Consider the following 27665-nt stretch of genomic DNA (forward strand, 5'->3'; position numbering starts at 1 on the left):
TGTAACACTGTTAGCAATTTCATTGGGCAGGTAAGAAGCTAGTTAGCTTGTAGAGACTGAACTGCCCTCTTGAGTAGATCTGTACAGCTCTGGTCTTCAGGAAGAAATGCAATTATGTTTAACAATTGTAATAAATAACACAACTGTGACCTGAACTCATGTTTCTTGCCTACAACAACCATTTACATGCAACATCAGGTTGGGCAGTCATGCATAAATTCTGACTCAAGTCATTTCCTTTCAGCCAGCAGGCCTGGTGCTGAACATGATTCATCCCTGCTATCTGGATTCATCAGCATGTGTAACTCACCTGCTGTTGGGATTAGGGTGTTATTTATACTCTGTACTGTGGCAACAAATAAAAAAAAAAAAAAATTAGGTTTGGGTTTCTCATGTATTAGGTGATATGCAGACATACAATAAAGAAGCTAATCTTTTTCCCAAATGAATTTGCAGTTTAAATGCCAGACAGGGCAGTAGATAAGGCAGGAAAGAGAAGAATGGCAACAAAAAATTGTCACATACAGCTTTTTAGTCCTTTCATAAAGATAAATAGAGACCTTTACTTTCCAGGGCTGTCCATCTGTCATCTTTTGCCATAGTATGCATGGATATATAATAGATAATATTTTTAAAATTCATGGATACATATTTGTACCTCTGGATTGGACTTCAGGGCTTTGATTACTGTGCATACTCACCAACAAATGCATGCTCTTTTTTCTCTCTTTTTCAGGGGGAACAGCTTCCAGACAAAAGGGTTTTTTGGGATGCATTCGATCTCTGCATTTAAATGGACAGAAACTTGACCTTGAAGAGAGAGCTAAAATGACACCTGGTGTTAAACCTGGATGCCCAGGACATTGTAGCAGTTACGGTAACCTGTGCCATAATGGAGGAAAATGTGTGGAAAAGTATAACGGTTACTCCTGTGATTGTACCAACTCAGCCTATGAAGGACCTTTCTGCAAGGAAGGTAGGCAGCTAGCTTTGCTCCTAAGTCCTTAGTGGTCTCTGAATTACAGCACAGTTTCACCCATGTCAGCTTGGTGTCCCCCATGTTACAAGAGGGCATTCTAATACCAGCTGTTCCTTCAGCATTACTAAGTGTTTATCTTAATCAGGCTGTAAAGCCTTCTTTTGTTGACTTCTGTGGTGGCCTCAGGAATTAAAATGGTGTAAGCAGTACTGTTAAAGCTACCAACTGTATCCCACTTTGATTCTTGTATTCCATTGCACATAACTTGGCCCAGACATTAACAAATAGGGTTGAAATTTTTCATAACAGTTGTCTGCCCATGTCCAAATGTTTAGTTTGCTTGGTTTTAAAGCTCATCCAGCTTTGTCCACCTTACAGAGTTTTGGAGCAATGGTGTGACAAAAAGAGGTAGTCTTTTTATGGTTTTTTGTCATTCCTCTGACAACGCATCCAAATGTTAAGAGATTTTAAAAATAAGCATGAAGCATGCAGGAGAAAACTGATTTGCATGGTTTGGTCTCTGGTCAATGTGTCCTCACTGAACCTTTCTGGTGGCTCGTAGGAGATGTTGCCAACACCAGAAAAAGGAGCAAGGCAAATAAAGAACATCCAATTTAGATAGCATGTTCTTTGTGAGAGGAAGGATCTAGCAAAACTCCTGCTCAATAACAGCGAGGTGTAATGTGAGTGTTTTAATTTCCATGGCTGCCCCTCGCCTCACAAATGCAAAAGGTTTACTAAATGGTTAGCATCATCTGCTGGTGTAAATTGGGTTAATTGTACTGCAGTTCACGGAACTGTGCTCACTTACATGAGCTGAGGATTTGGCACTGATGCCACAAGAGGCGTATCAAATAACCACATATTGTCCTGCTAGGACATGCTGCTATAGAGGTGGAGCTGCTTTACTGGAGAAAGTACTTGCAGTCAGTCTGTAGCTGAAGATATCACCATCCTGACTTTACTGTGCCTCACATTAGAAAAAGCTGCTGTTATCACATCTGTGTATTTCATGGGCAGACTATGTTGTGTTTATTGAAATTACAAGCATGAGTTCTCGGGATCTGAGCATGCACAGGTGGATGTTTCTCTTCTTTTGGAGCTACCAAAGATAGCTTCCCTTACCGGCTGTCTTCGGGATAATGTGTTGCTTTCATAATGACTTTGTTTAAAAAGGAGACTGGTAAGGACAAATATATTGTCTTTACTGTGGGGGGAAGACAGAGAATATTGCCTTACATGTCATCTGTCAGAAGATGGTGAACCAAGCATTTATTTGCCTGACAGACATTTTGGCCTGTTCCATCTTGTGGAGCTCTGATTCCACCACTAAAATAGTTGAATTTAGAGGCCTGTCTCCATACACTGTCCTTCTCTCTGCCAGACAAACAGACTGTAAGGAACAGTGATGTCAGCTGGGTCAGGGGCATTTTGCAGTGTTCTGCTTCTGAGGCAGTCAGCTCATGTCCATGCCTGTCTGAGAGACCTGAAAATGCAGTAGCTGAAATTATTCCCTTGGTTTACATATGCTTTCAGAGGTTTCTGCATTATTTGAAGCTGGCACTTCCATTACCTATATTTTCCAAGAACCTTATCCTGTCACAAAAAATGCAAGCACCTCAAGCTCTGCCATTTATGCGGACGCTGTCATGTCCAAGGAAAATATTGCATTTAGCTTCCTCACAGCACATACTCCAAGCCTTCTGCTGTACATCAACACCTACTTTCATGAATATTTGGCTGTGATTCTCTCCAAGAATGGTAAGTACTCTTGATTTGCTACCGATGGGAGACTGGTGTAACTGTGTTAAGTTTTTTGTAAGAATAGTATAGAATTCTGCACTGATGTAAGTTAATTTCTGTGTCTGCAACTTTATCAACTTCATGGTATTCAGTTCATGCAAATGGCCATCACTCTTGTTTACGTCCCTTTATTTGGCATTCAGTGCTACACTTGCCTATTCAGTCTTTGAATAATCATGTTGTTGGGGCTTAAAATGTGCTTTGACTTTCATTTGGCAAGACTGTACAATAGCAATTCCTTGCTATGTATTCCACACAGAGATCTATTAGGCCTCCAAGATAAGGGAATGAGAAATACCATGAATGTACAAGAACACTTGGTGCAGAAATATATTACCATTTTGTCTTTTGCATTCTGTCTTGGTACATGTATTGCTCTTCACTGTGTTGTTTCAGTGGAATATGGCCAGTAAGTCTGAATATTAAAGCCAGAAAATGTCAAAGTTTTCTAGGTCTGACCAAAACATGAGGTGTAAATCCATCTTCTGTTAAAAGATACATGTTGTGGGGACTTTTTGAAAATGTGTAAAGATTTTAGGGGGATAGGCCCTGTGTCTTCTCAGTAAGACTCTGGCTCCTGAGTCCTTGCAGTGCTTTCAGAAAACTCACTTCAGACAAACATCATCCTAGACAAATGGGGGTGTTTGAATTATTCAAGAGTTATCAGGCACTGGAGCACTAGAAGTGATGAGTAAGCAAGCATTTTTGTGAGTCACTAGCCTGTGGCAGAACAATAGAAAGTTAATGCTATGTGGTTGAATATGTGCATTTGTCCAAATGACCCAGACCACTCTGAAGCCTTGCAAATTCCAAAATAGCTAAGCTTTCAAGTACTGTCTAATGAAACTATAAGGAAAAAAAAAAGGTTTATTCTCTATATGGGCTTTGCAGTAGTTTATCTCCTGGTTATGTCATGCAGCTAGCATTTGGCCTGGCATGGGGTGAGTATCCAAATCCCTGGGAGGGGCAGCTGGGACAGTATCAGCCTGGACCCATCACCCTTAAGTAAGGTCGCAGCAGGGCGGAGGGACTACTGAGGAAACCTCTCTCCTCTCTCCTCTTCCAACCAGTCCCAGATTTCCATCTCTGCTTTGCTCTTGGAGGCAAGCATTTATGATTTTCAGATATATGAATATTCCAGTGTGTAGCTCCAGGGTGGCAGAGGTTAGCCCCTGCTGAGGTGAAACCTTGGAATCTGCTTCCCAGTTACACTCGGGTCTCTTGATGCCACTCAGGCAATTGAAAGTAGCCCTAAAGTGAATGAAAATGTAATATCCATTTAAATTACCTCTACTGCTGCCAGAATAGTATAAAATGACTTTAGAAACATGAGTCAATTGACTTTTATTGATGAAATACAACCATAAGCAAGCTATAATTGTGAAGTTCTGGAAGGGGGGACTCTAGTGGTGGCTGGGGAAGGCGTTGGGATCAGGACACGGGGATCTCTTGTAGCAGCTCAGCAGGAGCAGAGATAAGCCTTGCATTTTGGAAGCTGCATCATCTGCAGATCTCCACTTTGGTTCAGATGGAGATTAAGTGGAGCAGTTCTCAGCACACTCAGTCAATTTAAACAGTGGCGTTTTTCTCGCATCTGTACCTCTATTTACTCACTTTGTAAAATTAAGATAATAGTTGTTTAGAGGGTTGGTAAGATGTCAGGCTCTAAAACTCTGGACTGTAAAGTGTACCACTATATGCAAAGAATTATTAAGATAACTAGCTGACCTTGGTTAACTCCTGAAAATCTCTTTCAGCATTACTCTGTGCAATGCTTCTGTGTCATACTTTCCAGACAGTCATTTCAGTCATGTATATTCTCTGTCTTTTGTCCCAAAAGTAATAATTTTTAAAATCTCATATCCTCTTATTTTTTAGTCTTGTTGGAATTGAAATTATTCCAATGAAAATAATGTTCAGATATGTTACCCTTTCTTCCTCCAAGAGGTTTATGTTTGCCATAAAGTTACTGGACTATGAATAACAATGTCCTTTGTAGCATTAAAAGTGATGGCGATTCCTTCCCCCTTATTGTCTCATTTTCAAGGAATCTTGCTGAGTCTGACAGTGTATAGTAGGACTTAAGCAGGTCCCTGCTGGATAACTGATTGGTTAAATAAAGGTTAGGCTCCTGGTGAAATGGGAATGGGCATTCTCACTTAAGAGGTGAGCAGTAATATTCTTTGCCATAATCCCAAGACCCCTTCCACTTGTTAAAAAACTATATTGGAAGAGTCTATGTATACTTTAATACTTCACTTTTTGTAAGTATTTTTCAAGCTACTATTCATGTATCCTGTTATTCCTCTTTTCTATTATACACAAAATAACTAGGTAAATTATTAGTTAATAAAAGTGACAAGGAGAAGAATGTTTCTGGTAATTCAGACTTCCTATGTTAAACATTTAACATAAAAGAAGAAGTAAAAGTGTCTGCAAGGCTTATTCATAGATAGACTATATTAAAAGGGGCTTATATCAAAGTGAACTTATATAGGCAGCTATGATCTAATCCAGTCAGGTGTGAAATGTTTCCTGTAAAATCAATTGGTTTCACTAAAATTAATAAATAATCACATTTAACCCTAACACACTTTGAATTGTCAGTCTGTAAAGAAGATCATATCATTAGAAGGTACAGTACATACAAGCCAGTGTCAGGTCCAGGAAAGAAAATAAAATCTCCTCATGCCCACTCATGGCTTCACCCACCCAGATCAATGCTGCCCCACAAAGAAAGTCCTTCCAGTGCTTGGAGCCTTAGAGTACAGGTGGCTCATGAAGGAGGTAAAGTTATGACAGATGTTGGGTACCACCATATGTCAGTGTAGAAGCTACAATTCTAGACCTATACAGACGACCTCCTTCTATAAAATGAGATGCTCAGTAGTGCCTAGTAGCTAATATTTCTAGAAACAGTTCCTACCCAAAGAACTTCCCTGCTCACGGCAGGGGGGTTGGGCTAGATGATCTTTAATGGTCCCTTCCAACCCAAAGCATTCTATGATTCTATAATTATAAGGTTGTTCTTATCTCTGATCAATTGACTCATATCCTGGCAGCTTATGGGTAAGTTTTCGAAAGCTGATGTTTTTAAAAATGACTTAGGGATTTTTTCCACTGTTAGTTAATACTTATGTTTCCAAATCATACATTTGCCTTTGAAAATTGTATGCAATAACTTAATATTGTCCTCTCCTCACCAGTTTTACATATTGTATTCATGGATTTTTAAATTACACAGTTATATAGATGTGTATGTATTGTATATAGATGGGTATGTATGTAAGGCTCACATAGTCCCATTGATCCCACATCCAAAAGATTAGCAGTACTGTAATTATTGGCAGTGCATTTTTGGTATCAGTGCCCATTACTAAGCCACAGAAAATGGATAAACATCTCTAATTAGCCTTTTCAGTGTGTCAGTCCACAGAAGTTATTCACATTATGGGAAGCTGCTGCCAATAAAAAGATATTTTTTTTCTTTCCCAGGCTAATTTTTCACTCTATATTTTTGCATTTACATGATTTCACCAAGTTACTAGTACCTTAGTATTATTATCTTTGCCTTGATCCCTAAATACAATAATTGATGGGGGAGAAAAATGTTAAGAAAGAAGCTGTAAGTGCTTCTCCTTTCTCTATTCTTTCTCCCCCACTGCAGGTAATAAAATGTGATATGAATATGATGAAGTATATTGTCTAGAAAGTGTTTTCCCAAGTCTTTGATTCTCAGTGTTGTTGGCTTTCTCCATGGAAACAATATGATTCCTAATCTAGAAAAACAGCAGATAACCAGCATCAAAGAAAAGAGATAGAATCTCAAACTATCCTAGAGTGACTGAAAATTTATCTGTATTTATTATCTGATCTCATAAGAAACTAAACAATTTTAATCCTTTTTTTCTTTGTTTCTATCCAGTAGCTATTGCCATCACAGTGAGCTCTGTTCTCAATTTCTTTTGGAAAACAAGACTCTGAAATTGCATAGGAAAGATTAAAGACAAGGAAAAAGGCACTGTTAAAAACAAAAGTACAAATGAAAACAGCTTGAGTAATTCTTCTGTTAGGTCTCTGATACTCAGAATATAGTAGCAGGACCTAGATCAACTCCACTGCCCTGTCCTATAAGGCCTTGAAATCAGCTGATATTTGAAGTAAATAGGAAAAAACCCCAAAACCTGCAATAGAGGTGAGCTGAGTTAACATTCTGCACAAAAGAAGCAAATGTCATCAGTGAGAAGCTACTTATTTTTTTCTTTTTAATAAACTAGAAATCTACTGTGATTTCCTGTCTCCAAGTCAGAAGCAGCCTTTCTGTTGAAGGCATGTAAATTCTCCTTACTGTTTTTGCCCTGCAAGTCTGCTGAGCTGCATCTCCAACAACTTTCCTCAAGCACAAAGCTTTTGTCATTCGCTGGTAAAGAAAGGCAAAAAATCTAGTTGAGTCTTTGAGGCAAAGAATCTTTTGATTCTGTTCACACTGTGCACTCTGGAGTTCAATGGGGCAAAGCTAAAATAATTAAGGAAAATAGGACTTACTGAAGCACTGGGGTGTTTTTGGGGGGTGATTTTGCTGGTTCTTTTGCTTACCACCTTGCGGGTTTTACTTTTGGGATGTGGGTACCGCAGGACATAACTAACTGCTTCAGAAAGACCCTCTGGGCTAAGCTATTGCTAGTGCAATTGTCTTATCTTTTGAGAACACCTTCTGGCTTACAGACTTTCAACACCCATTGAACACCACGCACAATTTATGTGACTGAAGTGGAAAATGGTGCCAAGGTTCAGGTATAGCTATTTTTAACAGATCAGGAGCAGGAAATTGAGTCATGTTGGGAAGTGTGGGAGACAGCTTTGCTGAGGAGTCTAGTTTTCAAGCAGCTGTCTGTGAGTGACTGAGAATTGTTCCCAGTCTAGCTCTGGTTCGTAGCCATTAAATGATTCCATAGGGCAGATAGGACTGTATGTCTTCTAAATATAATTTCAAGCAATTTTTGTAGTTGGCCCTGAAATCTTATGTCATTTACTAGAGTGAGGGGTCAGTGAGAGTTTGATCGGGAATGGTGAATGTAAAAGAAATTTTCCCCAGTTTTCTGTAAATGGGAGACTGTCTGTGGCACCATGAGTAGAAAGCATTGGGGTGGCAGGAGATCTCCCAATCAGTTTCTTTATGTAAATAGAGAAACTCCAGTGGTTAGAAACATCTCTGGTCCCTTGGATGATTCTCTGCTGTAAGCACGCTTCACAGAAAACAGGAATGTTGATAAGAGTTCTCAGTTCAAAAGCAGCACTAAAAAGTCTTTGAGGGAAGAGGGGGACTTGGCACCCAAACCCAATTTATTTTTGTTTGTTTTAGCATATGGCACTCTAAATTTCTAAGTGTGCAAAACTAACTTGAAAGGTGAAGCAGCCACAACATTCAGCCAAGGACTCTGGCAGATTTCTTTTTCTGCTTTCCAAGAAAATAGAACTGAAAGATCTGTCTCATTAGCTGAATTCATGGACATGCTTCTACTCATGAAGATCATTTTGCCGTACTGGAGGGTCAAGAGATGTTCTGGAGACCCACAAGGGAAAAACAAGGGAACTGTAATTGGATTACATTGAGCAGGAAAGGCTGAGCATGCAGTTAAAAACTGATCTGTGCTCTGCATGTATACAGACTGACTTTGAACTTACTGGTATCTGGCATAAAACCCCAGACCACTGGCCGCAGATAATCAGCTAGGAAGAAAACATACATTTCCATTTGCTTGGAGGAGGTGTTTGTCTCCTAGAAGACTTAAGTTCCTAGCTTGCATTTTGCAGTTGAGAAGTCATTTTTATCATTGGATTTCTGTGGAGCTCTTCTGAAAGGGGTGGGGAGGAAGGACAGAGGGTCACAAGCTCCTGTGTTTAAATGGATGCTGCAGATATATATATATATGCTCTTCAATAATTCTGAAATTAAGGTCTTTTCAGAACTCATTTTACCAAAACTGTTAGTTCTGAGAATTGATAGTAGTAATTTTTCAGATATTCTTAAGGTGTGAATTATCTATGCTATGGACAGAGAGAGCTGTGTAGTGAGAGCTGTAGTCCATCAGAACCACTGGCTCAAGTGCCGCCTTGGAGCAGTGTAGCTGTTTCCACACAACATAGAGCCCAAGCTAATAATACTTGGAAGCCAACCTGGGTCCAAGCAAGTCTCCTTCTCTATCTTGCTTTTAGTATCCCTATTAGCATGTTAATTTTTCCTGTAACGTATCAGTTATGCTGGTTAGATAATGAAAAGGGGACTTCAGCCTACTTTCCTGATGAAATTGGGTGTTTATACCTTAGCCTTTACGAGCAAGACTGGCCTTCAGTGAGACCGGGGGAAAAGTCTGGAGCAAGGAAGATGTATGCTTGGTGGAAGAGGATCAGATGAGGGAATGCTTAAGCAAACTGGGCATACATAAATCCAGGTAGGATGCACCCAGCAGTGCTGAGAGAGCTGGCAGATGTCATTGCAAGGTCACTCAAGAGGCAATGGGCACAAACTGAAACACATGAGGTTTCATCTGAACATTAGGAAGCTCTTTTTTGATGTGAGGGTAATGGAGCACTGACACATTTTGCCTAGAGAACTGTGGAGTCTCCATCCTTGGAGATATTCAAAAGCCGTCTGGACATGGCCCTGGGCAACCAGCTCTAAGTGTAGCTGCTGGAGCGGGGCGGGGCAGGGTTGGACAATGTGACCTCCAGAGGTCCCTTCCAACCTCAACCATTCCATGATTCTGTGAAAGATTGCAGAAGTATGCATTTGAAGGTAAAGTAGTGAAAGTATATGTGTATAAGTATGTATTTCACTATAGAAAAGTCATCACAATGCTACCATTATATGGTTCTTGTACTAGGATTGTTACTGGGTAAATGTTTCATCCTTCATCTAATTTTCTCCATTAGATAACTTAAGAACACGAGTCAGTTCTTTGTATACCAATGCTTGTGGCTTGTTATGAAACTCAAATATTTCCCTTTAAAGAACGGGAAATCAGGAGAAAGTCACTGATTAAAGGATACAACTTCTCCAGTCAAAGAAGCTGGCATAACCTATGAAATAGGCAGTACTTAGATGGACTTACTGGTCAGAGGAGCAGAACATTTTCCAGAGATTCGTGACCAGCCAGGCAGTGTCTATAAAGCTCAACACAAACAAAGATCATTAACCTCGGAAAGCCATTAATCCACAAAGTTCTGTGCTGTCTTTATTATGAGTTAAGAATGAAAAGAAGGTTTGAGAAGAGAGGCACGTAATTATTTTTCTCTAGTTTTATTTAAAAGATTATTGCTCACTCTCCTGCTCCACAGATGCTACGTAGTGCTCAAACTGATTGTTTCTTTTTTTCTGTTCAGACCATCTTTTTCCATGTTCTCATTGCTGAACATTATGGTTATTTGTTAGGTCAGTGTGAAACAAGTCCTTGCTTGAACAGTTATCTGTACTGTCAAAACTGAAACAGGATTGGTTGGAAGATTAGGAAAAGAATGGAAACTATGAGCCAGGATCTTAGTGAGGGCACATTGGTATGAATTCCTCAGGGTATCACAACAGAGGATCTCAGTCTTTTTTGCCTGTGAGCTGTTCACACAGAGTTAGTGATGATGCATAATTTGCAAAGCCAGGCTCAATTTTTGGAATGAAATTCATAGGATGATACTTTTTATTTCATTCACTCGGTAAAGAATAAAAGCTCTTCCTGCCAGCCTGGCTGCTACACTAGTCTTAGATGAAAAGTACGGTGTGAGATGAAAGCCTGGCAAGATTCTTCTACATACAAAGGTGAGTAAACCATAGGGCCTACTGAATGTCTGACCATGAGAAGACTAATGGCATCCATTGTGTGTTTAAAGACAGGAGGAGAGATCTGAGCATCAGATCCAATAGTATCATACAGATAGCTTTTGTTAATGAAGGTTCTTAAAGTGACTTTTAAAATTCCAAAGAATGTGTAGAAAAGGTATAGGTTAAAACTTACCAGAAAAAATCTCACCATTGGAAAGCAGATAATTTCAGGGAGATTTAACTGCATCTGATACCCTCAGCTCTTTCCTTCAACTTTACATTCAGCCACCTTCAGGGAAAAAAGATCATTAATGTAGCATCACTTTGTAAAAGAAGCAGCAACCAGTTCCTTCACCAAAAAGAAGGATCTAGGAATGGAGAGAGAATGATATTTTTTTTTAAATTGCTACTCACCCAGAGGTTTAATGTCATTTTCCAAAGGCTGTTAACATTCATCTCTTTCACCAATGGATAAACCATGACACAAAGAAGGAAGACCATTTGTCAGCAGTCATCAAACTGGTAGATCCCAAATTGTGGCAGTGCTCTGTCTAGCTCCTCTAGGGTACATAAATACAGCACTGTGTACGCTTACCCGTGAACTAAACTGGAGAGACAGTGTTTAGTCTTATCCCACATCCATGGATTAGCCCTGTTCCCAGTTTAGGCCCATTGGCATGGACATGGTCTGTTTTGTTTAGTCAAGTGTTCCCCATAAAATCACTGGAATAAGCTCTGTGTTTAAGCCACTCAGTATGTGCATGATGAGCTATGACTGTGGTCCTCTGGGTCATCTCTTAGATTTGCAATATTTTTTAGCTTTGGAGCAAGAAGCATCTGCCAGTTCCTTTTTAATTGCTGGTCAGCCTGTGTTAAGCCAATTGGCGGCTGGTGGGAATGAGATGTCTACGAAGGTTAAACACATTTGTCAGTCACGTAAGGGAACTAGCTACATTTGTTGATGTTTAAGTGACATTCTCAATCTGGCTCCAACTGCCTAGCAGGATTGCAAAGTGAACTGAGGTCGTGGGCCTCCAGATAGGCTCCCTTAGGGGCTTTTGGGGGTGGTTTTTTTTTTTTCGCTAAAATGAAGAAATACAGCATGAAAGTGTTGTGTTTTTTTTTTTTTAATATAAGATTGTCTGAATGTGATCCTTAAGTCCCAAATGTCTCAAGCACTGAGTGTGAGGCATTCAAATAAGCACCTATTTTTTTCACTACCATGAGGGATTACAAAAAATTGGGGGGCGGAGTTTGTTTTTTTTTTAAACCCTGTGAAACAGTGTCATCTAAGCAAATGCAATAGCTGAGTAATCATATCAGCAAACATGTTCAACAGTTTCACCTCCTTGTTTTCTCCATGCAAAACAAATAGCAAGAGTCACCTCCTAAAAACGTGTAAGTACCTTCTTAGTTAAATGCCACTGGACGCTGAAGATAGGCCCTGTTCTTTTGAATCACCAGTGGCACTTCCACTGAAGAGTAAATTTACTAAGTAAATATCCCTGGGGAGAAGCTGCTAATTAAGGAGCAGGTTTCTTAGCCAGCTGCTCCTAACCAAGAAAATGGTGGTTCATTTTTAAATATCTAGGTGATGAAGAGGGACATTGTCACGCTGAAGCTGTGCAAGTTGCCAGAGAGATATTTTGTGGTAGAAACAACTGAAAACTGTCATGAGCCGTTCTGCAATCAGCTATGAACAAACATTTCCACTTTATGAGCTGGAAATGGCCTTCTGGGCTAAATACTTTAATATTTCTTTTTTTTTTTTTCAATAATAGCAACACCAATAGCCTCACTAATGTATTCCACCCTTTGTTTAGTTGGTGCCTTCTTTAATTATTTTCTCTTTTAGCTATAGTTCAGGTGAGTGCTGAGGGTGGATGCAGCGGTGTAGTTAACATCTTATGGTCTGACAAGGGTGACTGCTAGTTTGACACAGCTGCAAGAGGTTCTGGTGGTCCTAAACTCCTTTGTTTCTGGGTGCATCTGAGGCAATGGGACATGCAGGGGTAGTCCAAGGCCCTTTTCCTAATGCAGTGTTTAATTATTTTATTCCTGTAGCTGCCTGGAGGCTTGTTACTCCAATGCTGATCGTTAGTGTACTGCAAGCAAGTACTAACCCATGGCTCCACCAGCTCTGAAAGAGTGTCCTGGGAGCATTTTGTTTCAGAAAAGTCACCCCTAACCTAGTCACCAGCATGGGATGGCATAAATACTGCCCTTTGGTCTCTATTTCCCAGAACTTCCCTCTGCACAAGGGGACCCCTAGTAATACTGTTAAAATGGCTCTGTAGCTGTTTGATATCAGTGGAGAGATGTCATTCAGCCCTACAGTCATGGATTATACTACTGCAGATTGCAGGTTGAAGACCAGAGTGATGTGTAGCAAGCTAGCTTTGATACTGGTAGTGGTCTCATCCCAGTAGCATGGCAGCCCACGTGGACTCATTTCCTCCAGAAGTGGCAAAAAGAGGCCACACTGTGCTCTGTAACACTGCGACTAAACTATGCCTCCTCCCTTCTTGGGCTGTTCTGGAGCTAGCATAGCATAGCTCCATGCTGATCTGCAGTCTGCAGAACTTGAAGCTGAAAGGGATGACTATAATAATGAAGTGTGAATCTACTCTTACCTAACACTGCTGGGGTAATATGCCCAGTAAAATTTTCCAGCCCAAGGCCAAAACCATGATACCTCTCTCTTTCCTTCCCTCCCTCTTTTATGGACTTAATAGAAATTGCCTGCAGCAATTCCACGTACATTAGAGAAGGAAGAAAACACAACAGGCAGTGCATTGCTTGAGCATTATGGCACTCCAGGTGTGCATGCTCAGACACAGGGAGCTGACAAGAGGATGACAGGCATGACTGCAACAAGACTGCCAGAAATTACACTGCTCATGATTAGTGTGAATCCCTATTGTGAGGTAAAAATGATGCAAAATAGAGAGAGAATAGAGAACAGGGAGAATAGAGCTGGTTTATGCACAGATTTTTATTTGCAGTTAGTGACACTGGGCTGATGTGATGGAGAAAGTCAGTGGACCAGATAATCAAAATTCAGAGGATATAAAAAAAATTTCTTAATAATAATCCTAATTAATAATCCATTTATTTTGCCTGTCAAGTAGCAAAATGGCAATGTAATCTGCCAGACAAATTATTCTGTACTCTGAAAACAGAAGTTTTGGTACTGAATGCAAGCCAAAATCAGCTCTCAGCTACACTGGTGTAAATTCTAAAACACCTCTGGAGAGATGAGCCCATGTACTTCTGGTTTATATTAATGCAAATTTGACCCCAGGCAAAATGCCAACTTGAATTCAATGGTTTTGAAGAGCAGCCATCCAAAAAAAGTTGTCATTGGAATTCAAAGCAATTTGATAAAATAAGATGCTATTCACTGATCTCTTTAAATGATTTAAGGTAAAATTGTACCACTATAGAAAGTAAGATCTGTTCTTAATGGATGTCAAGAACCTCCTCCATTGTCTCCCAACAAATGGAACAGATGGTTTCTGGTTTAAAATCAGTGCTTCTCTGATTAAGTCAATGGGCAAATCCCTGTTTGCAGCAGCTGAGAGCCTAGATAGATTGCACATCTTGCTGGCTCTCTTTGAACACAAATGTGCTGGTTGCTATGTTGATCACCTGGATATAGTAGTACCACTTACATTTTATATACTGGTGTGTTCATACCATTCAAAAAGAGCAGAGAAGTTTTTCCACATTTACAAATTCAGCAACTAGTACAAGGTTACACACCAAATCTAGGCCCTGTTCCATTTTTCACATTACACCTCTTTCAAAGGCTCCAGGTAAGAGGCAGCCTATAAAGTACTTCTGCTGGGACATGATTTTTAGTTTGGACCAAGCAGTTACACTATCACATCTCAGCTGCAGTGTGCAGGGTCAGGCAACATTTCCATTTTTTATCGACTCTCCCACAGCCTCAATGAGCAAATCTGAAGAAGATCCCTTAACTTCCTTGCACTTGGGCTTCTTTTCTCATGTCTTTCTAGAGTAAAGTGATTGTAAGATGTTTACGCTGTTATTCCTTGTTGATGCATCTTTCATTCAGTACCAGAAATTGGGATTGTGATTTAAGTTTGGACCTTTAAGTGTGACATTAATGGTGATAGATGGTAGCTTCTTGTCCTGGCTAGGCAATGAGGGGATAGGAGCTTTGCAGTATGATTCAGGGCAGCTGAATCAGGACCTATAATATCACACTGCATAATTTAGCAGTTGTCAACTGACCTTGATCTCTTCACAAATTCCCCTCTAACAGCCATGACTATGTGTGAGAAACTAAATGCCTTTTATCTCCTTTTTTTTTATTTTCACTTTAAAAGCTCACCTGATCCAGCAGCCCTCTCAATCTGCTAAAAAACCTTCATCCTGGTAGCTCATGCTCATTTTCTCTTTCCTTTTTAGAAGTTTTGTTTCTATCCTCCAAAGCTTAGAGAGTGGCAGTGCTCAGTTGGGATATACTGAATGTTACAAAAAGTGAAGCTGTTAGGAGCCTGAGCAGCCAAACATCCTGGTAAGGGAAAAGGAGGAGGGGGGATCTTATACTGGACTCTGGGTCCAATCTGGAAGGACTACCAACTTCTCTGTGAGTTGTGTAGAGGTGGCAAAATTCCCCCTCTGCAGGAAATTTATACATTGTTTTAAGCTCCTTATAAAGTGGTTTTACAGTAGCTTGTAGGACAACAGATCTGCCCTTATTGAGGGAGGACTTGGAAGGCAGAAAGGAGCAGGTACATTCTCACTATGCAGTGAAGGAGAACTTTCCCATGTCCTTCCTCACTACCTCTAGACCTGCAAGCAGTCTTGCAGCATTAATATGGCTGAATATAGGAGCCAAGCAGGGCTGTTCATTCACCTCATTAAACAGCCAGACTGCCTCTGGGGTCAGAGGTGCCTCTGAATAATGTTGCAGTGCACTACACATAGGCAGCAGCTCATCCAGGTGTACCATGGGCTTCTCTGACATGGTGCTGCATCGCGATGTGCACGCAAGCGTTGCCTCTGCAAACACTGAAAGCAGTCCTAGAGCTAAAACACTGTGAACATGTCCTTCAGTGACAGTCAGTCAGTCCCTGTCATTCAGCATAAGTAACATTTGCCTGTAGCCTTCCGCAAAATCTAGTGATACTTGGAATAGTTTGAACTTGTGCTAACAGAAGCACTGAAATGGAAGGAGATGATAGGTTTTTTTATGATGGTTTTCAGAACAAGGAATAAATGAAGGACCCTTTGCTCAGGGTTGTGGTGCTGTCAGCGTTCATTTTCTCCTTGGAGACAGTAACAAGGTAGCCCCAGAAAAGGTTTTTAACTCTATGGTACCACTGTTGTTCCATGTATTTTGGTTGCTGATGCATAAAAAGAGGTCCAAAAGTTCAGATTTTTTTTTTTCTCCCTGCTACTGCATTCCCAGAAAAGTAAGCTTGAAAGGATTTTATAAGAATATGTTCTATTCCTTTTAAATTATATATATGGTGGTTTTTTGTTTTTTGGTTTTTGGGTGTTTTTTTTTTTGCCTGTAGTCATTTGTGCAAGGATTAAAATTCATATTGGGTTCTTTGTTTTCTTGTGCATTTTGATTTGTCATGGTACTGTTGTTTATCAGAAGTCACAATGCTTTTTTTGATACAAAGACTGAAAGAGATGTTTGGCATTCATTTTTATATGAATTATATTTATTTCTTCAAATGTGTTAGAACACCAAAGTAGAAATATTTTTTCTGGATAATAATTTACAATATATATTTTCTTGTATTGCATACAAATTATAATGAGTCTGGGCCCTTAAATGTTTGAAATTAAGTTATAATTGTCACAGTTTTCACTGTCTTCTGCATTGTCTGTTACACCTTGATGAAAAGGAATAGTAAAATCCACCAATATTAGTTTAATAGAACAGTGCAAGATCTGCATGCCCTCTGGTGGAAGTGATCCTTAACAGGCTAATGTAGATCAGCTTTTGAGGCAGTGCTAAATGTCTGACCTCCAGACACACTCTACTTTGATATACTTAGTTACTCAATTAAGTTATGTTTCTCCATAGCAGTTCGTTAGCTAGTAGGAAACAAAACTCTTCCAGTGCATTATTTTTTTCACACTTTTCATTACAGTTTGAACTCTTTCATTTCTCTTCAACCTCTTTCTTGACTTTTTAACCTTGTTACTCCACTGTAATAAAAAGAAAATGAGTTATATGTTGTGTAAAGGTATTGAACAGTATCTCATTATTGACACAGATTTTGTACGTAGAATTTCGCTCTGTTTTTAAGGAAGTTTACAGGTCCGATACAAGCTGAGTAAGGATGGGCTCCTCATTTTCACCATTGACTCTGGAAATTTTGCCAACCGAGAGCTGCACCATGTGAAGATTAACAGAGAAGGCAGAGAACTCGTCATTCAGGTATGTTGTGGCTTATGATGAGTGTTAAATAATACTCATGCCACAAACAGACCCACTGATTTCAACGTCTGATTGCCAGCAGAAGGCAAAGGTTTCACATTGATCTGCTGCAACCAAAGCTGGTCCAGCAGCAGAACAGGCCTGTATGTTAGACCAAAGCTCCTTCTAGACCCTGCTTCAAAGAGCGCCCAACCATGGTGTTTTCTGTTGAGTGATCCTTCCCTTGCCTCTGACAGTCTGTGAATTAGGAAACACCTTTGGCCAGAAGTTCATCTGGACCAATGGAGCAGTTCAGGGGCTTAGGGATGTCTGTGTGACCTATAGTCCCAGAGGAAGCACACAGTATGGATCATTAAAAAGCTGTCAAAGGAACAAAACATCTGAGGAATGAGCACATGTGAATGTAATTTCATTTAGGGTATGTGCCCCAAGGGAAAATGTGACCCAGCTGCCTTATCCCTCTCACAGAAAATGAAAAGCTGAGGGAATGCAGGGTGCAGCCACCATGTGCATGAAGATGCCCTGTCCCTTTCCTAGAAGCAAGCTATGCTGAATGTGGCAACTTCATGAGTAGATGAGAACCCTCTTCTGCCTTGTTTCGCTGCATCACATGTTTTTCCCAGACAGGGAGAAGAGGAGCATCTTACTGCTCCTTCTGCTTTCCTTCTGAGGCTAATTATAGCTGTTCATATTACAAAACAAATTGTCTAGATCTGGGCACCAGTCATTTAACAGGGAAGGGTGGCAGAGTCTACAAAGAAGCCATGTGTTAAGGAACAGAATGAAAAGGAGACAGAAACATAAGGAGCATCACAGATTTTCTTTCCTCTACTGTTCCCATGTCTGGGTGGTGAAATGACAACACAGTTAGCATGTGACAAGGGTGGGTAGGCCTGATTATCTAGGAAGGAAGCTTATGCTAAAAGCCAGGGTTTTCCTCAAGTACCAATCTTCTGTTGTCTGCTGCACTGTGGTTTTCTTCTATGCAGAACTGATTCTTCACAATACATTTCTAGAGAGGCCTCCTTTGAGTGTATTCTGAAGTGACTAGACACGGATTTTGGGAAGCAGGGGGATTTCAGTGTCAAACATTTTAAGCTTTTCTGCAGGGGAAGTTTCTTCAAAGCCCGTTATATGACTCTTCTGGTGTACCTTTCAGCTTCTCATGCTAAAATCAAAGCACATTCACTTTGCTATCTTTAGAAACTGAATCACGCTTGGGGGCAGAATTAACTGATTTGCAGCTGAAAGCATTCCCAGAAGTTTGCAGTACAGAGAGATCTAGGGGTGTCTGCATGCTGTTGTAATGAACTAATTTTATTGACCTCTTCCAGGTTGATCAAGTTCTGAAACTCAAACACAACTTTTCTGAGATTGATTTTAAGGCCATCAAATCACTCATCTTGGGCAAGGTCACAGGTAGGTTCTACTAAAAATATTCCTGATTCATAAGTTGTTATAGCGCTGGAGTTAACCAATGTTGTGTGTTGGGTTTTTAATAGGACTGAGGTTTTGTTTGGCTGGTTTAGCTGTAAGAGTTGGCCTGAGCATTCCAGTACTCCTATTTGTATATCTCATCAATGCAAAAATTTGGCAGCTTTACTTGTTTGCTGATAGCAATATTAACTTCTCCCATTGCTTCCTCCAGTAAAATGATTCATACTGCCTGTGTGGCTGCACAGGGTGGCATCTTAGCCTAATGATGTAATTTTGCTGACTATAGCTTGCTCCTCTCAAGGAGGACTCTGTTTCCTAATGATAAGAAGAACAGCACTGTGAGCCTTCATCCTCTCTACCCGTTTTGCACTCCCAGTCCTTTTCCAATTGAATTCTGTGAGGAATATTTATATTACATACAGCACTGAGGCCACAATTCTACATGCTCTGTGCGTGGACCTTCTTGATCTTTACCCCTCTGCACTACAAAGCCATTACAAGGCTAGGAAAACTCTGCCTGAAATTTAGAAAGTAGAACTCCTTTATTTTGTGGTCAAGTATGTTATATTACTTTATATAAAAGTCTTCATTCCCAGTAAGATTCTAAATGCTTCCTTGGTTACAGACATATTAGTTCTTTGTTAGAATTGGACCTCCATATCAAGCCTGGCATCTGTTTCACTATTACAATTTTATATGTTTTATTAATAGCACCCAAGGCCTGTGGGACTGGTAGCTAGGCAGAAACTGTAGACATCCTCTAGTGTCTACTTGTGCAATATAATTGTATATAATGACATTGGTGCATTCTGCATCATGTTTTACTAAGTAGATAAAGGGCACAAACTGATTTTCCCCTTAATTATATTTAATATTTGTTCAGAATGCAGCAATCTTCCAAGCCTTTGTGGGCAGGTTTGGAGACCTGACACTTTTCAGCCCAAGTCAGAGCTAAGCTAAAAATCTCATTTTGTCAATGGTCAGCAGTAGTGCTGAAAATCTAAAAGAACATTGCTCATCATGACCTCTACCTAAAGCTCCAGCTATAGATACCAAGTCAATAAACCGAGGCTTTTCTAACCAGCAAGATGGAACATAGCACAAAGACCTTCAAACTTGTAACCAGCAAGCTGACAAGGTGCAGCTCAGCATCATGGAGAGAAACTAGATTTGGTCACAAAAATATAATTAGCTATACAAGTACAAGGTTGTTGTAAAACCAAAAAGCCCAGATGTATCTCCAGAGGTCTGGCATTCAGTTCGACTGAAAACCACAGACTTGTTCATATTCTGTAATGACACTAAAGCCATAAACTTGGCCATCCACATAGTGGGAGATCTTATTGCTGTACCAGGAACCACACAATGCATCCCAGCAAGTCACTTTAATTCCAGTCGAATCCTAATTCCAGTTTCTTGTTCATATGTTAAGCGAATTTCCGCAAACTTTTTCTTCTATGTCAGGATTTAATTTTCCAGCTGTAGCTGTGCTGAGTGGAGTCATCGTGCCCTCACAGAATCACAAATCCCTGTGAGTCTCCTCCTTTCCAGGATGAACAGTTCCAGTTCTATCAAGCCTCTTCCCATATGAAAGATGTTCCAGTCCCTTAATCATCTTTGCAGCCTTCACTGGACTGACTCCAGTAAGTCCATGTCTTTCTTCCACTGGGGAGCCCAGAACTGGACCCAGCACTCCAGCAGTGTTACGCTTATGTAGAGTATGGGGGAAGGATCCCCTTCTTCTGTCTGCTGGCCATGCTCTTCCTAAGGCAACCCTGGATGCCAGGATGTCATTGGCTGCCTTTGCTGCAAGGGCTTATTTCTGTCTCATGGTCAGCTTGTTGTCCACCAGGACCCCCATGTTTTTCTCTGCAAAGCTGCTTTCCAGCTGGTCAGCCCCAACCAGTGTTGTTGGATGGGGCTATTCCTAACCCAAGTGCAGATCTTTGCATTTCCTTTGTTGAACTTCATGATGTTCCTGTTTTCCCATTTCTCCAGCTTGTCAATGACCCTCTGAATAGTGGTACAACCATCTGGTCTACCAACTGCTCTTCCCAATTTTGTATCATCTCCAAACTTACTCAGGTTGCACACTGTCCCATGCTGGCAAAAAAAAAAACCCCAACAAAATCCCTACTGCTATGAAGTCAAGAGTATTGCCTTGTTGTGTCAAGAGGAGAGCTGTACCTTGTCATTTTAGGAATGTAGAACTTAGATAAATATTTCCATTCATCATTTATACTATTATATGGTAAAATGTCGACTATAGCTTCTTTTAATGGTGGCTTGCCAGAAGGTGAATACTGGTGACCTCAACTGATATTCTCCAAGTTCTTCCTTGCCATTGTTCATCCCCTCAGCAAAGCATAAATTTCCAGAGGCATGTGATGCTTTGAAGTAGACCTAAACTTCCTGCAGTGTTTGTTTTGGATGGCACTGGGATTTAGGTACCTAAAAGCATTCTTTAGGAACATTTAAGTGTCCACTGAAATACAACCATATAAAAAACCTGTGTTCTATGTGTCCTACATATCCGTGCTATACTCTTCTGAAAATTTGTCTCTCTTCTTCTCTCCTGTCATACCACTGCTCATTTGCCTGCTCTAACAGCCTGATCTTGGCTGCTTAGCCAGATGATTATACCACCTTGTTTTTCGACTCCACCATTCATTTTCCACTGGCTGAGAAATCTGAGAGAGAGCTTCCAGCAGGACATCATAAAAGCTTGAAACCTCTTCCTCACCAGATTTTCTTATGATAACTATTTTAGCTGAAACTTTAGAAAAGTGCACTTCTATACAATGACCAGTTTTTAAATAATAGTGCCTCTCCCTCTCCTACCTCTCCCCCAGCCCCATTACACTTACTTTAGTCAAAAGCTACTTAAGCTCTGATATTTTCTCCTGCTTTTCAAATCTGCTATATTTTCCAATGGCTGCCCTACACCCAGCTCTAAATTCTAGGAGAAAATCCTCCATTTAAGGCAGGGGAGGCTCACCTGCAATTCAAAATATAGGGACACTCACTCTGCCACAGACTGCTTAAATGACCTTGGGCAACCATTTATGTGCAGATATAAAGGTAAGCAGGCATTTTATTCCCACTGGAACCAGCCTGAGCTTTTCTATCTCTGTTCTCTATCAGTAAAGCATGGATAATAGAACATCCCTACATCAGAGGGGTTCTAGGAGGATAAAAGCATTAAAGGCTGTGAGCTGTTCAGATCCACAGTAATGGGGCATACAGATGCCTTAGAAAGATCAAGCTAAATATAAGTGTGGCTTTGAAGACAAGGCAGTAAAAAGAAGCAGCATTCAAGTAGCCAACAGATGTTTGCTGAATTCATCCTCACAGTATCCAACAGCAATAGAAAAATATTATTATCCTGTAGTTTGTTTTCATTTTTACTCACAAATATAGAGGCAAGACACAAAAGGACCTATCCAAAGCTCATCAGTATCAATGGGAGTTTCTCCATGGACTTTAGTGAGTACTGGATTCAGGCCCCAAGTGGGTCATACAGTTTATGGCAAGGCCTCACTGAAATCTCAACCAGAGTCCCAATTCATTTACTTTAAGTACTCCTTGCAGAGATCATACTGCTGTATTTAACCACATGAGCTCTATTGGCAATCTGACCTAACGTGAAGCTGGCTCCGCTTTGAACAAGGGATTGAACTGCATGACCTTCAGAGGTGTCTTTCAACTTAAATTCTTCTGTAATTCTCTGATCTCAGAGACACATTTGCATACATTTAGGTCTTGTCTAGAAAAAGCTGCTATCCCAATGGAAAATATCATTTATTTGTTTCAGGGTTGACCTTAATGAATCTTTGAAAACTTCCTACTGTGCCCCAACATATCCAAATCTTTCACCATTATAGTCCCTGGCAAAATAATCACTGATGCAGAGAAGTGAATCTCACTGTCTGCATATTTGCTTCTGAGCAATTTAATATACTATCTGTGTAGTGATACCAGAGTAAAAGGGTAGCATTGAAAGGGATTCAAGAGTATTCTGAAGAAAAAGTTGTAAAGATTTCTTTAGCACCTATTAATGTTGACCTAATTTACTTGTGTCTTCAAAGTGATGAATTTTCAGACCTTCCCACACTGGCAATGTAAAGACCTGTGTAGTCTAGCACATGATCATGACCTCTTTTATCTCTAAAAGCCTGAGCTAAAACACACTCAAGTTGTAGGAGTCTTTCCACTGAATCATTCAGCTTTGAAATAAATTGTACATAGAAGAAAGTTTATCTGAAGAAAGTTTACACTGAAGAGATCACAAAGCAATTCATCCAAGAGTGACATTATACTGGGGGAGATGATAACAGGATAATTAAATCAGAAGCGGTAAGTTGGCATTAAGTCTGAGATACAAAAACTTCCCTAAAGAAGCATCTCCTTTTAGAGAGTTTCTATGGAAAAGACTTAAGTCCATCTTTTTAGTGAAAGGGCATTCCGTTTTTTAAGCTCAGAAGATCAAAATTTGCTTGAGAAATTTGAAGTCACAGTCTCAGAATATTGTGCTCTAATACAGCAATGGCTGCAAGAGGTATTGGCTGGACTCTTCTGGTCACTGCAAAGCTCTTTACTGCAGATTCTTCTTGCCCTAAATACCTATTTCTTAGGACCATACCCCAGAAAAAGATCTCTTGAGTGTGTTATCAGGCACCTTTAAAAGTCATTGTTTTTCCTCCTAGTAGCCTAGTAAAGCATTAAGAAAAGTGGAAATGTCTGCTTAGGATAAAAGAGGAGAGGTATTTGGGACCAAGATAGCAGCAGTTAAAATAAGCAAATTTGGCTGCCCCAGGCACTTCAGGCAATCCAAAGTCTAAGACAATAATGTCATCATGTCTCTATCAAAAAGAGACCAAATCTATTCAGATTTTTCCCCAGCAATATCATTTACCATATGATTATAACACCATGCTTAAATCCCCATTTTCTTGATAATAATACTGCCTAAATGAGTGTCCAAGGTCATCTACTTCTATCCAGAAATTTTTAGTCTGAATTCTTGCTACTTGAGTTGATTTTAGCTGTCTGCTCCTGAGAAACACATGTATTCTTTTGCACATCATCTCTCCATCTTCTTGCATATTTTCTTCTTTTATAGATTATATTTTGAGCCTATGCAAAATCGCATAGGGCTGGCTGTGTTGTGACGGATTAGGATTCAAATGTCAAATGTGGCATGTAACAAATTTCACATTGCAACTCTAAGCAGTGCTTCATTTTCGATGAAAAACTGTCTTTAAGAAAACATACTGAATGCATGTCTGAAATTATCTCTGCTAAGCCTAATGAAACAAAAATTCTCAAATGTTCCACTTGGCATGAAATGTTCAATTGCCAGGAAGAAAATCCTGGCATGTTCTGTTCATTCCTGGGAAAATTTGTGAGAAAAAGTACTTTTACGTTGCTTTTGATGTCCCTTGCTTTTTCAGAAGTGTCTTGGAGGTGCATTGAATGCCTGGAGCCTGTCTCCTGTTCAAACTCATCTTTTTCTTAAGCAAGAGCCAAACTGGTTGAGTTCAGTGGTTCTAACCAGGAAAAATGTCTGTGTTGTTCACTCCACTGCCTTTGTGGCAGGCTCACACCAGGAAATGAGCTTATTTCAAAGATGTCTTTTTGTGGGTTCTGGTCTAATCCAAGATATGATTTCTGCCCTTTCTAAATTAATGGTTAGTATCAGCAATGTTTATTGAGGTTGTTGAAGGACATAACAGCGTATTTTTCAAGGTAACTACAGTACCTGCTAGCCAACTCTTCTGAGACAGGTGCAGTGTGGAGGCTACAAGAGTCTTTTACTTCAAGGTCATAGGCTCAAATCTAGTGACAATGTCCAAGAAGTAATCTTGCCAGTGCTGTTCAGCACCTTGGCAAAATGAGGTGATGAATACACTTCAATTGCCACAAAAGTCATCCTTCTATTTTTCAGACTCAAAAAAAGGACAACCAGTGTTTCAGAATACAGAGTAAATTACCCTTTGTGCTTCTACCAGTGATTCACTTTTAGATTAATTAATTAATTAGGGCATAGACATTTAAAACAGGCTATGTCTGCTTTCACTGACATTAAAAATAAATTTCAATTAAGGAAATCCGTGATGGACCTTCCCGGATGTAAGTGAGCACACACTCAGATTTAAGTTTCTGAGTGGTATGAAATTAATGTTTATAAAGTAAGAACACAAAGATACTGGATAATGTTTATGGACCCATTTTCCACAGTGATATCTTTAGAAAGGTCTTTTGAGTCACTCTCCCTGCACACAAATAACTTTTGATTTATCTTTGATTCCAGTTACCTGTCATATTAGTTATCATTTACTATGTCAACTTGCTGATACATTGCTGAGCAGCTTAATGTTTGGTCCTAGAGAATTCCAGCAGAATTCTATTTATGATGAGAATTAATTCCCCATTACTAAGATATTAAGACTTAAAATTGCTTTATTTATTTAAGACCTTAAAACAAGTGTGTTCTATATGACAGAGGTGCACAAAGAAACAGCAGTAGAACAGGATGTCTGTTTTGGTGAATAGGAATGAATCAGCACATAAATTACACTGATACAATCAATAAAGTTTTAGAAATACAACTACATGTTAGACTTAACCCTCATTATCACAGAAAGCCATTGCAAATACATGGAAAACAGGAAAGCAAAACTGACACAAAACTTACTGAGCTGTGACATTGCAGACAACTTCCAGGGAGCAGCTAGAGGACCCAGCAAGAAGCCAGACCAACTTATGCACAACTCAGCAGGCAAAGCTTAAAAATTACTTCCTAAAAATATGGGTAAACTTAAGTTGTGGTGAATGAACAGTTAAATTACGCAAAAGCCAAGAAAGACTGCCTTCTCACCCACCATGTAGAAATCATCCAAAGTAACTTGGTCTCCAGTACTGAGAACAGAAATGCAATGCTAAAATATCAGAAGATCAAACCAAGCCATCAGCAATAATTCAGTGTGATTTTCCAGGTCACTCAAATGCATGGAAAGTTTCACAGTGTAACCAGGTCAGAGGAAGGCCACTGACATTTCATATGACCTTGCTTCAACACAGACCTTGGAACTTCACCGAGTTGCTTGTCTTACTGAGCACTATGTCAAGTAGTGAAAATATCTTTTGGAAAAATATTTTATAGTGATCTAAAGACTTCAAGTAACAGAGTGGCCTTTAATAAGCCTTTCACAGAGCTAACCATGTCATAACCACAGATTTACATTATCCACTCAAGAATTCAGAGGGTGGCACAAGTTGTTCACATCCAAGTTGTACAGGTCTCTTGTTAAGAACAGTGAAAGTGCCACTTTCTGAAAGATATAAGGCACGCACCTAAAGCCATATATTAAAGCAAACTGTATCTGTGCATGTGGGATTTTTACCAGAGGACTTTGGGGTTGGTTTTGGTTTGATCTTTGATTTCTTTTTTTTTTTTTCAAATTTCAAAGCCTTTCAACAACAAATCTCCTAGTTCTCATTCATGCAACTTACTTTGGCAAAAGACTCCTGGAATTGGTTCTTAATTTGACTTCTTAAAAAGACTTCAAATGTGCTGTATCTTAGATTTTTCAAACTGCTGTTTCATGAAATAGGAATTAGTTATTTCTTAGGCTTTACCTTTTGCACATTGGGGCAGAACAATGCAATTAAGATTGCCTGATGTCTAAAAGACACCAACAAATCCACCTTTTGTGTCAGAGCTAAGGAAAGGAAAAGCTGAGAGTAGGAACGTTTACAAAGGGTTTTATAAATTCAACAAAGATGGCAAATACTGTAAATCAGTGTTTTAGTTTTATATAAGCCTCCTTGCAGAAACTTGGAAACAATTCTTTGTCTGTTTTATAACATCCCTGCCAAAATCTCATTAAAAACCTGAATGCAGCCAATTCCTACACACTTTGAGAAGAGCAAATGTGAACCTCTGTAAGGCTACAGTATTTCCAGTGGCAAAGCCTCACTGTTTCCCTTTCCATCTCCATTTTTTGCAATTACTCAGAGCCCAGAGGCTGTCTCCATGACAGCTCTGCAGACTGAGTATTTCTCCTGTAAGATCCCTTGGAGAGCAAGCTCACACTGTACCTTGCTTTGCTGAGAAGCAACTGAACTCTTCCACATTATACTTCCATGAAGACATTCAAACTTAATTAGAAATCTGTCTCAGCTAATTCCCTCTGACTGCATAACATAACGGTCACAGATCTTAGGCACCAAAATAATTGTGATTTAGGCTAGTTTTGAGATTTCTCTGTATTTTCTTATATGTGAAAGAAGTTCATGTAATTCAGGTAGCAATGTTGGTTATAAGAGAAGGTCTACTTTTTTCCTAAATCCTTTTGACTGAAAGCTTGTAAATTCATTGTATTTGAATGATAGCAGAAAAATTGGACCTTATTTTAAAGTTTACCATCTTACTCTCTCAAGCTTTGAAAATAAACTTGAGAAGCTGGGAGTCCTTATTTTCCAATGTCATTGGAAGTATTTCCAAAACTTTCAATGCTAGAAGTTTTTTTTCATTAGCAGGTAACTTTTAAGACTTTGAATAAGTTTTGGTACTATATATGTGTTCATTTGTAGTTTTTTTCTTGTTTGATTGACCTAGATATAAGGTGTATCATGTTACAGACCTCTGAGCAGTATGAATTTCAATTTCTGGAAAGTAAATAAATGAGAGCTTGGAGGAGAGAAAAGATGGCTTCACTGTCCTTCATTGACTTTTCCAAACAATCTTTGATATTAAAACATTTGGAACTAAATAAAAAACATTTACTTTTGAATTGGCTTTCTCTTTCTGAAATTTAAATGAACATAGACCAACAGATAAATTAATTATGCTATCTCATCTTCAGACTGGAAAAGAGCATAGAGATATTTGTTTTGGTTTTGATTTAGATAAAAAGGTGTATAGTTTTGCTTTTTATTTTATTAGTGGAATGGGGCTATCAGAGTGAGAGCCTGGCTCACAACTAGGAGGATTCCTAAGAACTGTGATTATAAAAATGTAGTGACATGATTAGGTGCATCAGAAAAGTTGAAAAATAAACTGTTGAAGAAGGGGGAAGCCTCTATTAGCAAGCCATTCAATATTAGGCCACATGAAGCATTGTATAATAGACAATAGAGAGCAGGCTCCTTCATTAAAATAGTGGAGGAGGTAGAATGCTTTGAAGATATGGTCCATA

The 27665-nt window shown here is 39.5% G+C and overlaps 1 protein-coding gene across 1 annotated transcript in view; it reads left to right on the forward strand.

Annotated features, from left to right (window-relative positions):
* CNTNAP5 (contactin associated protein family member 5) overlaps positions 1-27665 on the forward strand; it is a 227120-nt gene that overhangs the window by 192717 nt on the left and 6738 nt on the right. Inside the window, exons 18-21 of the mRNA XM_075710407.1 lie at positions 737-976; positions 2516-2740; positions 16895-17025; positions 18360-18444. Coding sequence (XP_075566522.1) covers positions 737-976; positions 2516-2740; positions 16895-17025; positions 18360-18444 — 681 coding nt within the window. The remainder of the gene's footprint in view (positions 1-736; positions 977-2515; positions 2741-16894; positions 17026-18359; positions 18445-27665) is intronic.

Source organism: Pelecanus crispus, chromosome 5, assembly GCF_030463565.1.
Source record: "Pelecanus crispus isolate bPelCri1 chromosome 5, bPelCri1.pri, whole genome shotgun sequence".
In the NCBI taxonomy this organism is placed as follows: Eukaryota; Metazoa; Chordata; class Aves; order Pelecaniformes; family Pelecanidae; genus Pelecanus; species Pelecanus crispus.